This window comes from Leuresthes tenuis, unplaced genomic scaffold, assembly GCF_036924035.1.
Source record: "Leuresthes tenuis unplaced genomic scaffold, fLeuTen1.0.hap1 SCAF_8, whole genome shotgun sequence".
Classification (NCBI taxonomy): Eukaryota; Metazoa; Chordata; class Actinopteri; order Atheriniformes; family Atherinopsidae; genus Leuresthes; species Leuresthes tenuis.
The window spans coordinates 4,463,054-4,475,838 of record NW_027325362.1 but is presented as its reverse complement, the minus strand read 5'-3'; the positions used below and the strand labels follow the sequence as shown (position 1 = coordinate 4,475,838).

At 41.5% G+C, this 12,785-nt stretch overlaps 2 protein-coding genes across 6 annotated transcripts in view; one reads left to right on the top strand and one right to left on the bottom strand.

The window, feature by feature from the left end:
- The window catches only part of itsn1 (intersectin 1 (SH3 domain protein)), a 55,879-nt gene extending 49,500 nt beyond the window's left edge, over positions 1-6,379 (bottom strand). For both annotated transcript variants that reach the window (XM_072390546.1, XM_072390547.1), the window contains exons 1-2: positions 6,209-6,379; positions 580-639 (exon numbers count right to left, since the gene is read on the bottom strand). In XM_072390546.1, the coding sequence (XP_072246647.1) occupies positions 580-607 (28 nt within the window). In that variant the 5' untranslated portion in view covers positions 608-639; positions 6,209-6,379. The remainder of the gene's footprint in view (positions 1-579; positions 640-6,208) is intronic.
- Positions 6,380-7,077: 698 nt separating this feature from the next.
- On the top strand, positions 7,078-12,677 carry cryzl1 (crystallin, zeta (quinone reductase)-like 1). 4 transcript variants are annotated; one of them, XM_072390543.1, is made up of 13 exons: positions 7,078-7,312; positions 7,669-7,746; positions 8,241-8,313; positions 8,446-8,490; positions 9,595-9,663; positions 10,444-10,577; positions 10,680-10,791; positions 10,959-10,979; positions 11,366-11,464; positions 11,572-11,690; positions 11,815-11,920; positions 11,999-12,044; positions 12,125-12,677. In XM_072390543.1, exons 1-13 carry the CDS (start codon positions 7,247-7,249, stop codon positions 12,219-12,221), a joined length of 1,065 nt encoding a protein of 354 aa, XP_072246644.1. In that variant the 5' UTR covers positions 7,078-7,246; the 3' UTR covers positions 12,222-12,677. The 4 variants fall into 4 exon arrangements, with proteins under 4 accessions (XP_072246644.1, XP_072246643.1, XP_072246646.1 ...); XM_072390542.1 differs by having other exon boundaries at positions 12,122-12,677; XM_072390545.1 differs by lacking the exon at positions 10,959-10,979.
- The last annotated feature ends 108 nt before the right edge of the window (positions 12,678-12,785 follow it).

Genomic DNA, 12,785 nt, shown 5'->3' with positions numbered 1-12,785 from the left:
ACAGGTCTCCGGATGCAGCAAATGTGTCTGAGGAGCAGTTTTCTTAGGCTACGGTCACACAGATCAGCAATGTGGCGTCTCCCGCCACAGCTGAGCCTCAACAAAGTGTCACACGTGGCTTTTACTGCACTGATTTGCACTTATCGAATCAAAAAACACGTTTTATAGATTCCGAAAACATCTGTGTGAGGATGTAATGCATCAAACTCTGCGGTTACACACACGTATACGAACTGTTGCATGGACAAGTGCTCGAGTACAATCTGTAACCATGCAAACAGCGGACTGATGCATTTGGAGTTTAAATCAGCAAACCTCACACCTCACAATAACACCAGCTGTCCTGAATCAGACTTTATAAAGTGGAAGCTGCTCTGGAGTGTGACGGTAGTTTTCCACCCTCTCTCAGCACCTGGTTAGTCTTTAGATAAACCTGACTGGTGAGTTTAAATGAGCATCTCCTCTAGGTATTCAGTTGGGTGTTTAAAAGGTTTGTTTTAACACATCCGGATACGATGACACAAGCTCCAAAACTTCTCTAAACGTCTCCATCTCAGCTCCACGGAAACACATACTGACCTGTGAATGTGGTTGGGAACTGTGCCATGGTTCAGTCAGTCTTCTCCAGCTACACAACACCTGAAACAACACATTAAGATAACAGATGAAGAGTTTGATCGATCTCCATCCAAGCACTCAATCGCACTCAGGGATGGAACCTAACCTGGAGTCAATCAATAAACCAGAAGCACTCGATGGAAAGTTGGCAGAAGTTTAAAAGCATGTTAAAAGGAGCAAATAACGTCTGAAAGGTGCTGATGTACGGCTGTCCTATGGAAGTTCAAACAGAAGGCAAATGGACATCAAGATGTCTTCAAATATCATGTTTTAAGTCCATATAAAAATGTTTAGGAACCCCCACTGATCTGCTGCTGTCGTCTGCATTCAGACTGGTCCCACTCCAAAGGTGACTAAACTGTGTGTCAGCCATGTTTGTGCAGATCAACAGGACACTAAACCTTTATCTGAGCTGGCTGCGTAGGCTCAGCTGCATGTTTCCAAACCCACTCCGGTCCACGCTCACTCATCTCCAAACACTGCGACTGAGGAGACGACCACAGTCTGCTAAAAGTGACACTTTTCACTCACTTTCTTTCAGGCATTGCAACATTTACCTTGAATTTCTGCTGTTACAAAAGCTTGCTTTTATTTGACATTTTAGAGATGCAAATGTGGTTTTTATTTGTTTAAAACGTATTGATAAAACACCCCCCCCCCCCCCTCACGTTGACACATACGTCTGTGTTACACACTTATTAGAGGCATGTTAATCAGATCCAGACCTGCCTCGCTGTTAGCAGACAGCTAACATAACACACTGCAACAGTAAAAGGTTTACCGAGGGTCTCTGTGTGGGGGGGGTTCCATAACTGTGTTTTTCTTACCAAACAATGAGAAATCCTGCTGAAGGCATTTCAGTCGGGGTTATATTTCACGATGATTTAGTCCATGCTGCTCAAACAAGTCACAATGTCTCCTTATGGAAATGTTTGTAATGCTGGGCTCACACCAAACGATTTCCACAGTCCCAAACTGAAAACTGAGTCTTTAGGAGTCTTTAGGAGTCTAACTGGAGTCTTTAGGAGTCTAACTGGAGTCTCGGCGCGGTCCCGTCATCTCCATCGTTAAGTTTAAGGTGGTAATCTGCAGTCTTTACCTAGTCTTGGGCTTGGATCATATCAAACGTGTTTAATATTATCGCAGGTCGCAGTGACATAACACAATCAACAGGAAAGTAGACAGTCAGTAACAAACATGTCGGCGGACGTAGAAGAACGAGCGATATTCTGTGGCGTTTTCTCTTCTTTTTGTTGGGTTTTTCACTACAAACCACTGCTCAACAACAGCAGCTGTAGCTAAAAGCTGCTTCTCCTCCATTTTTTAAAAACTTCTGCTGAGCATGATGGGAAAAAATCAAAAAAATCTAGTTGTAGTCTTGTAAATAGTGACCCTAGAAGATTCAGTCTTTGTAAAATCTTTAGTCTGAGGCTAGTCTGGGACTAAAACCTCTGAACTCTAGTCTTTAGATGTGAGCTGATAGTCTTTCAGAGTCTTTCAGAGTCTTCTGGTGTGTGGGGAGCATAAGTTGTGGTGGACAAATGATTCTTTCTTCAGTATCAAACTGTTTTTGGCCTTTTAAGGGGTGTATAATGGAATGTGTGTTCCTCATTATCATCAAAGTGGCAGGACAAAGTAACCGGCTTAACTAGGTCAGGGGAATAAAGACCACCCTACACAAACACACACACTCAGCTGAAGCAGTTGAGCAAGGACAAAACACTGCCTAACTGCTCTAAACTTGGGCTGGGAGTGAAACCTCCGTTCAGCTGTTAAACCTCGTTAGCTCGACTCGAGCCGACGGCACAAATATACAGAAGACAAAGCGTTGCTTTAAAAATGAACGCGGACACCCAGCAGATCAATGCAGTCGTATTAAACTGTATGACTTTTATATGTCGTGTTTCTAAACACTACCGCGGAGTTAGAAAATAACCATTTAAAGCAAATAAGCTGCTTGAGAAACAATCTCACGCTTGTTTTTTAGCTCAAAGTTAAAACAAATCCTCAGACTGAAGGAAACAGCGAGACATGTCATTTGTGTGACCTTTAAAAGAAAATATGACAAGAGATTATCACAGTACGACACCACCATCAACACACCACTTAGGGTTATAAGGTGGGTGCAAAGTATGAATCAGCCTATAAAAACACCTCCTCGAACTTTTGGGGAACAAATAAAATGAAAAAAGTCTTTGCTGCTGTTGTCTCGGGTTGTCCTTTGTGTGCTTAAAGGATTAATGCAGTGTTTTTGCTGTGTCTGCCTTGCATTTGTGGGACTGGTCTGTATAATTACAGCGTTGGGATGTCAGTGAAGTGTTGGTCTGTTATCGAGGCCTGTGACAGATGCCTGTTAAGCCCCTCACACACACACACACACACACACACACACACACACTCCCGACTCTTACATGAACAGTGGATTACGTTTTCATTACATGTATTTAAATACATTTTTATATCTTATGTCACTGTATCTCAAGTCAACAGTTGAGAAGTCAGGAAAAACCAAGTTATGTGAGTCATCATGTGTCGTTATAGCTTAAAAATGACTGTTTTTTGGCGTTTATCTATTCATTCATTGCTCGCTCTTCCAGGGAATTTTGCTTTAATAGAAAAGGTGAGAAGATATTCCTTCAATCAGACCCACCCACTGAGTCCTTGCTGTGAAAATCATCCTAATTTTCGGGCGATTTCCCCCAAATAAATAAACTTCAATTTGATTCGGCGTCAACTCAATTGGGGATTTTTCAGCTACACGACCAGTTTCTTAAAGAAGTAACGGAGATAAAGCTTCACACCAGACATGAGACAAGACAAATCTTTAAACACTGACCTCCACCATTTACCAAAGAAATTATAGCATTTAAAATGCTTAAAAAGAGTTGTCGTTAGTTTGAATCAGAACACTGACGTTTTGGACCCTAAATGATCTCAGTGGGTCAGTGAGAGATACCAACTCTACCAACAACTGTCCACTGTGTGCACAGAGGTGCAATGAACCCGAACTGTAGCCATTTTCTCAGGATACACAAAGTGATTTTGGGTAAAACATGACCCGTGTTGTGTGATCAACAGCAGAGACACTTTAAAGAAACAAAGGCCTGTCGGGTTAATCAAAACAAGCTGTCATTTTCAGCACTGTATCGTGTGTAGATGCCTAAATCATGATAGTGTTGTTATTAATAACTGCAGCTTCTTCACACAGCATTCTCCCTCTAAACACTCCCACACGTATAACATGTGCATAAAACCTCTTTCCAAAACACACAAACACACCGAGGTCCCCCCATGTCACACTCACACACTAAAGACACACACACTCTGACCCCGAGCTCTATGGATTCATCTCTCTCCAACACACACCCTGGTATCATTATCACCCTGCTGTCGAGCAGTGAGACCCGATAGGTGACAGGACCCACATCCACCGAGGACACACACATGAGATTATGACAGTAGTGTCTCCATCTCCTCCTGCATCACTCCATCCTTCCCTCAGGCTGCAGTCCTTTCACAGGAATGTGCTCACCAGTAAGTGTGTCGGTTTTAAAACTGAGACCAGATCCATCATCAGACCTGGTCCTGGTCTAAATAAGCCAAAAGGGCATTTTAGTGGAGTTAGTGCAAAGATAAATATGTAAACACGTGAAGAAGAATGACAGAGACGCATCAGGGTGTGTTTGCAGCTTTTCAGTTGAAACAAAACGGGTGTGCGATGGTCACGGGAGTGATGCAAGTAAAACAGGAAGTGAATACATGAAACAGTCCAGTTCACAGAAAAGCTGCAGAACAACCACCTCTTAATATGCAAAGGTTTTTATGAACATAATCTAAGAATATTACACAACTTTACAATGTTCTGTAACAAACAAGCTAACTAAAAAATGTTCAAGTCGGGTGGAATTAGTGAAAATGTCTGTGATCGTGTTTAAGTGGAGGCTGTTCTTAAGGCAAACTTAAAGAATTCTTTTTCAGACTGTATAACCAGTTTTATATTACAGATGTCATGATTTGGTGAATTATTAAAAGTGGGTCAGCTGCCTTATCAATGTAAAATGTGTCACACAGTTTACAGTAAGTTGCTGTTTGGTAACTTTACCAATTATGGAAGATGATGAACTTCAATTAATGAAGCAGCTAACTGCGTTGGGCGGATATGCAGGAACGAATTACATTTAGCAATTCTTATCTTTAAGTCACTGTTTCCTCAGACCAGCTGTACTTGTTGAACTTTATTTGAACCGTATTTCCTGTTTAAAGCTACATTTATTTTAACTTTCTAACAGAGCTGCCGGAGACCGGATTGGTAATGTGGGTTTATCAGGGCACCGAGATCTCTGATAAATAAGATAGAGCAGAAACAGAACTTATTACTGCCATTACTTAAACTGGTCTGTACAGACAAAATCAAATGTATCTATAATTCAAAGTGGATGTTTATGCTCTGCAATGCACACTTACTTTGCACAGACATGCTGAAAACCGCGTGCTGAAAACCACAAGAAAGTCTTAGTTCTGTGTAATCATTACCCGGTAATGACACTCCAAAGTGGTTTTGAGTCCAAAGTGATATTTATAAGTGTCTTGTTTTGTCTGAGTTTTGATGCTAAACCAATATCTAAAGCTTCACATTTGAGAAATTAAAGAGAAACCATAAACAGGATGAATTACAGGTAGGCAACGCTGTGTTTAGCTCTTCTCGCGAAACACGTGTTTTTGTTTGTGAACGTTATCCAAAACGGTGGCTCAGGAAACAGTTTTAAAACAGCATCAAACATTAATGAAAGTGTTTTCATCTGCAGTTCTTCCACCTTCAAGAGGTCAGCATCCACGTTACCATGGAAATCAGCCCTCACCGATAGGAGCATCGCATGCTTTGTCCATCAAAACACTGAAGTTGAGTCTCCACTAATGCGGGGAAAGTGAGTCGAGCTCACTGGAAATAGCGTTTACAGTAACAGGAAGGATCTCTTTGGCAATTAATCTTCACTTCCTGCGTCATTTCTGCTGGATTCGCAGATGATGAACACCCACAGGCGCTTTGTGGTTTCAAAAAGACAATAATGTTCTCAGGGGGTTGTGTTTTTGGTCGAGCAGGTAGGGCAGCTGTGACTGACATCAGGATTAATGTTAGAAAACGCTTGACTAGCAGAGTCCATCTCCACCCTAACAGTCACTCCCTGTCCCAACACTCAACAACCATGTCTATTCATCCCATTCTTCTCAACAGACCTGACTATCGGCAAGGTTAACCGCAAGTGACAACGATGAATGTTAACGTTAGGTCAAAGGGAGTGCAGATGCAGTGATTTCACATTAGCATTTTGGCTAACTGTAAGTAAAGACCGGATTGCACCGTCCTCCAGTTTCTTGTTAGTCCGCTCGTGTTGAACAGACATTTCAAACAAAACCTGAACGGTTTCGGTCTGGCGCTTGTAAGCTACACCTCGTAAAAATGACCAGTTAGCCACTACCGTTATTTATCACTGAAGCTAGCATGTTGGCTAACCAGTGCGAAGCTAACGTCAGCTCGTAAGCCCGCTCAGGGGCATTCTTTCACATCACCCACACTACACTCTGCTCTTACCTCATAGTTCAGCTTCCGTCGTTAAATGGTGGATGAAGTAGCTCGTTGTATGTTTATGTAACCATATAATGTGATATCGTCTCCCAAAATGTGATGGTTTATCACCAAAACCCTTTCCGGTGATTCTCCCGTGGTTTAGAAATCCCGACCGACTGAGGGACAGCTGGAAAATGGGGTAACGTTGCTCATATCTCGCGAGATGTCATCAATTCTTATTGAAACTTGATGTCATCTCGCGAGAGCAGTATTCACGACTGGGAACACCGAGACGCTGTGAAGTAAACGGATTAGTAGCGCTCCTGATGGCTGCTGTTTCATTAAAAAAAAATCCAGATTTTTTTATCCAGGTGAATATGCTAAATACACCCAAAAAGAAAACGGCGTACATACATTTTCTTAATGATAATAATATTTGTTTTTCTAGGCACAAGCCTATACATTTAACACACTATTTTTTTTCAAGATATGAAACAGAAGACCAATATTTGAACAAATTAACAGAACTTGCAAGCAACGCATTCAGGCAGTTTGGAACATATAAAACAGGAGTACAACTTGGAGACAAAATCACACTAAGATTGCAGGCACACCTCGAAACTGAAATATGATGAAACATCACTGAATAATGCATGTCTGGAGTGTAACTAGTTAGCGCAGCCCTGTCAGACACAAGCTCTGTCTGTCTTTATATAATTTTTTATTAGATAAATAAACAGATCTACGTTTTTAAACTGTAGGGAATGAGGATTAGTGAAAATGCCAACTTTACTTTTGTGAATTCACTCTTGATAAGTAATTGATTTGTGCTTTTATGTATAATGACCAGTAGAGGGCGCCATTGTAGCAGCTTTGTATTAAACGGTGAAGAAGAAGAAGAAGAAGTCAGCTGACTTAAGCTAGCAGCAATTGATAATCTGCAGTTTCATTTGTTTTCTGTTGACGACGCATTTGATTTTAGAGAAAGCGGGTTTTAATTAATGTTTTTGAATATTTTTTGATATTTTCTGCGTGTTTCTGCATGAATAAAAACGCAGCAGTATGAAGGGTTTATACTGCAGAGCGGATGTGAGTGATGCTGAGCCCAAGTTCGTTATTCAGGAAGCGGTGAGTTTATCACTGTTATATTTATCACATTATGCATGAAGACATATGCACAGAAAAGCATCAGAAAAAGTGCATTTTTGTGCTGTTTTTTAGAGCTCCAACGCAATAGCCTAAAATCCAATACGTGTTAAACTGTCTCATTGCGTGAAATATATAGTTTGTTTTTGTAAAGTGTGTTTGACAGAGAAATGGCCCCAATGTTTTGGTGCTTTTGTCAACGGCACCGTACAGTTTATAGGAAAAGACAGTGTCAAATGCATCAAATCACCTTTTGACTGTCTGTGGGTTTGTTTTTGTGTCTGGTTGATCATAATAAACATCTTTGAAAGCAGGAATCTCTTTTTGCTTCCCTCCAGACTCTCCCAGATGTCTTAGCAGGCCATCAGGTCAGAATTCAGGTGAAGGCATGTGGACTCAGCTCGCTGGACCTTAAGGTATAGAAATTATCTCAAGGAAATAGAAATTCAATCAAAAATAATGTTGTACTGATAATGTCAATTTGAGAAAAGTTTGCGGCTAACTTCTGCTAAAAGATATGTGTGGAAAGAACATTTCAAACAACTACAATTGGCACAAAAAAGAGCCACCCATCAATTTTTTATTTATTTTTGATTGCTGACTGTGATCTTGTGAAGCTTGGGAGACGTCAGCTCATTCCCACGATAAGAGAAGTTGTGCATTTTGTTTCGAGTGTTGTTAGCAGAGAAGCTGATGCAACAAAGCGGTAAACGCACCCCTTTTTTAAACCATTTAAAAAGTGTGTTGCTGGCATCAAATTAAAAATGAAACGTTACCATGTTACACTTTGTCTTTACGGTTCCCTTTTTACAAACCAAGTCATATTTGACCCGTCATCACTCATAAGAGTATTAATGTGCCTCTTGCCAGTGTTCTTCCACCTCCTTTATGTCTCTTCTGTCCGTTCCAGCTGCTCAGTGATGTCGGGATCCAGAGAGATTTAATTCCTGTCGGCAGGGAGGTGGCAGGGGTTGTCCTTCAAGGTTGCAAACACACCAGCAGTTTGCTCTCATGCTTCATGATTGTTAAAAATAAACATGAACCCTTCATAACCTGTGCCTTCATGGTTCTTCATCTGCACTGGTTTAACTGGTCGGTTTGTGCTTTTCCCACAGTTGGCCCGAAGGTGACCTTCTTTCAGCCAGAAGATGAGGTTGTAGGTGAGAAATGGCTTTAAAGGGTCTCACTCTATGTTTGATGATGGAGATGAGAAGGAGAATGGGGGGGATGAAACAGCACTGCGGCTCAGGGCTTGTTGAATTTTGGAATATTGAGCATATTTTCTACATTTTAGTTCTGTTTCAGACAAATCTTTAAAGGGATACAATAAATTTTTTTCAGATCAATCGACACACATTAGTCCACAATGATGAGGCATACAGTTTAGTTAATTTATTAGAAATAAAAATCTGAAAAATGTAATTTCCAAAAGTATCATGACCCTTCACTTAGTACTTTAAGTAGCTTTGGCAGCCTTATGTCTTGTCTTCCTAAAAACTGAAGTTTCAGATCTGTGCAGAGATACTCGACTGACTTCATGTCTCAACTTGAGGAGTTTCAGTTCTCCTGAATACACTCGGGTTTTTTTCTATGCATTCCTCTTTCCCTCCATCATGACGTCCCACAGAATGATGCTGGTGACGGTAGGGATGGTATTAACCAGGTGACACCCAGCGCCTGTTTCTCTTCACACATGCTGTTGGGAATTCTGTCCAAAGAGTTTAATCTTGTCAGGAGATCAGAGGGTTTGGCTTCTCCTGGTCAGAGTTGTAAAACTGCTGGCTTCTGTCTCACAGTTCTGCCATAGAGGCCTGATCAGTGCTTGTTCATCTCTAAAGTTCTCCCATTTCCACAAAAGAACTCTGGACTTCAGTCGTTAACCCTTTCTGATCGGGGCTTCATCACTGAATACTCGGTTTGAACGAGCAGCCAGGTCATAGAAGTTTGTCCATTTCAGAATAACGGACACTGCTGTGCTTTTTGGGCTCATTAAATGCTACAGAAACAAATCCTTCCACAGGTCTGTTTCCAGGCACAATCCCATTTCAAAGGTCACTTGACATTTCTTTTGTCCTTGAACCTTTTTAATCAAGTTGAAGAAGCATCTAAAGGATGACTGTTAGAGACGCACCTGATCTCAGCTGCATGTGTCCAAATACTGATATAACTGCTATATCTTAGTCTTGTTTTTACTTATTGTGGATGATTTTGTGTAGACCAACGAGAAGAAAAATAAACTTAAGTCAACTTAATGCCCTCTTCAGGTATCCTTCCCCTGGACGCCACCTGTTCTGGACTCTGTGAAGTCATCGACGTGGATGAATACTATTTAGGTAAGATCCACACGTGTGTAACACTGACATATAACTAAGTGAACCTTCAAGAAAATGTTTTAAAAACAAGAAAACAGAAAAAGAAATTAGGAGCCAAACTAGCAAAACGTCTGTTTTTTTTCAGAGGAAGTTACAGTTAGCAGCTTGTACAGCAGGACTAATTAGTCAAATGGAAGTTTAAATTTAATGAAGAATGCCTGGAAACGATGTGTTTCAGGTTGGTTCAGTGGAAGCTGGACAATAAAATTGAGACTTGTTTCAGTTCTTCAAACTTAAGGATGATCAGATGTCACCAGATAAAGAAACTAGCTTGTATCAGCGATTAGAAAGTAATTAAAGTAGTTACAGTAAATAAGAACAGGGATTGGATCATTTTGATTATTTAGTCACTCCTTTGGGTTTGAGTAAATCTGACCCTGAATCTGAACAATCGTTGGTCTTAAATATTGCTTTCCGTAACCAGTAGAAACCCTGTTCTTTTTTCTATATCGTGTTTTTGACTCTGATTCCTGGAATCTAAAAGAAAAAAAGGGAAAAAGTGAGCGGCAGGTCTTAGACAGAGAGGACCTAACCTGAAGTGTCACACTGCTCTGCGCTGCTTTAAAAGACTTCGTCTGCACTTCATGCTCCTTAAATCTAAGGTAGAGCGCTGCTGGTGATTCAGATTCAGCTTAAATCTTAAATGTTAATGAATTAAATTCCTCTCCCAAAAGGACCAAATTCAACATATTCACGGCAGTAAAATCCTGTTTCATACACTTGTGCATTTCTGTTCTGCAGTTCAGAAGCCAGAGAAGCTCAGCCCAGTGTGTGTCGCAGGAGCGCTGCGGGACGGCCTTTGTGCTTACACTGCTCTGCACACACATGCTCGCATGGCAGCCGGACACACACTCCTGGTCCTGGATGGAGCCAGTGTATGTAAAACCACAAAGACTCCATCACTTCTTCTTCTCCAACCCTCCCGTCTTAGCTTGCAGCGCGTGTATGTGATGATCTTGTATCCTCTTGCGGTGCAGTCTTTCGGGCTCATGTGCATCCAGCTGGCTTGTTATCATGGAGTCAAGGTTCTGACGACGTCACACTCGCAGCAAAAGCACACGTTCCTGGAGCAGCTTCGTCCCAGCGTAGGTGTGTTCACGCCACTTCCATCTTCTCTGCAGCTCACTTTTAAAGCCAGTCTTCACGAATCCAATGTCATCCTGTGATGAACAGCTGCTTTTGTTTCACTCTTTCCGTGCACACTCTTCCCCTTCAACCTTTCATCTTTGCTTCCTCCTACTTCACATCATCCTCAGGTGTTCAGGATCCTTTAGTAGGTGAGATCTTCTTTTTCTGTCTTTCCAACTGATTTTTCTGACTCCTAAAGTCGCAGCCAACTGTGCAAAAAAGGAGTTTAATTTTGCACAAGCTTCAGCTGTTCAATGCCACCATGATTTAGTAATAACTTTGCAAGATATTGCAGAGTTCTTATTAAATTACACATCGTAACCAGAAGATTACACTTTGATTCTCTCAAATGACTTGCTTTGAATATGAAGACGTGCTGCCACCATGTGGGTAAACCGCATTCAGTGCAACATGAGACTTTTGGTGAAGGTATTACAGTTACAAGCATGATGTTTAGACCTATATCTTCAGTTTTAAACGTATTATGAGCCACTTTCACTCATTGTGTGATGTGGCTGTATCTTTGTGTGTGAAGCCAGAGTCATCCCTGTGCACAACGACTCATCAGATCTGCTGTCGGTGGTTATGGAGGAGACAGGAGGGCTGGGAGTGGATATGGTCGTGGATTCTGGAGGTAAAAAAGCTTTTTCCACGAGCCTTTGTTTAAAGATGTCGGGGATTTCACCAAAAAGCTTCTTTATACGAACAAATTCAGACTTTTGTGTTTGCATACATTTTAAGTCCGTCTGCACAAAGAGGAGGAGGAGACGGAGGAGAGGAGATTACTCCCCCACAAACATGACATCATCAGTGTCCTGGGGGTGGGTGGACACTGGGTCACATCCCACCAAGACCTGCAGGTGAATGTCGGATGCAAAGCAGCAGAACAATTTACTTCCCAGCTGTATGGAAGTATTCCTGTTTTATAGCTCTGCTTTTGGAAAACTTCTGTTATTTTTCCATCTGTGTTCTTATCTTTCACAGCTGGATCCTCCAGACTGCAGATTGCTGCATTTAAAATCAGCCTCTGTGTCTTTCCTCAATCCTGAAGTCTGGACAGCCTCATCAGCTCAGCAAGGAAGATATCTCCGTATCCTGAGCTCAAAGTTTGTGATACACAACATGCAAACCCTTTCAGGTCTTTAGAGTCTTTAACCTCCATTTTCAGATGTTCTTAAAGACATTGTGGAGAAGATGTCAGCTGGAGTTCTCAGGTAACTCAGACACCTTTTATCAAAGTTCTGTTGGTTACTCTAACTCCACAAATCAAACCCGACTTTGTCTGTGTCAGCAGACCTCAGCCAGAGGAAGCCGTTCCTCTCTACGAAGCCACAGTTGCCATGGAGACTGTCCAGCGTCACCCAAAGAAAAAGGCTGTCGTTCAGCTCTGACCACAATAAACACAAACGTATGACAACATGGAATTCTTTTTTTTGATGGGACAAAACGGCCACATGTGAAGGATTTAATGACATCTTGCCCCTTTCTAGCTCATGTTTTGCTGTTAAAATGTGTGAGGAAAACTACATTAGCTGCAAAATATGCAACACGCCTTCTCAGGTGTCAGGTTTGCCCCTGCTGGCCTATAGTAACACGGCAGTGCAACATGTTTTAGGGGCGAGGAGGACCTAATGCGATTAAAAAGATAACAAAACGAATGAAAATAGTTATTAATTATACTGCATTTCAGCCAATAGATGACGTTACTGGAACATTAAACTGGAACATCACAAGTTTTTACATCTAACTGCTGCATGTGCATGATTTCTGTTACTTACTGTTTAAACTACAACCTTCATTAATTCTGTTGGTAGACTCCACAATTCAATAAAGACAAATGCCATCAACAGATTCTACTGGTTCGTAATTAAAGGTGTCTCTCAGTGTGAACACAAGCGGGTTAGAGCAGAGGAAAAGGACCTGCCAACCCCTGGACGGAAACAGAGATATCCTCT

Bases quoted from the DNA above. Each gene is read 5' to 3' on its own strand.
- cryzl1 (XM_072390542.1), top strand. From the start codon at position 7,247: ATGAAGGGTTTATACTGCAGAGCGGATGTGAGTGATGCTGAGCCCAAG. The intron at 10,578-10,679 runs GTATGTAAAACC...CTTGCGGTGCAG, and splicing joins TGGTCCTGGATGGAGCCAGT to TCTTTCGGGCTCATGTGCAT. The intron at 10,792-10,958 runs GTGTGTTCACGC...CATCATCCTCAG, and splicing joins GCAGCTTCGTCCCAGCGTAG to GTGTTCAGGATCCTTTAGTA.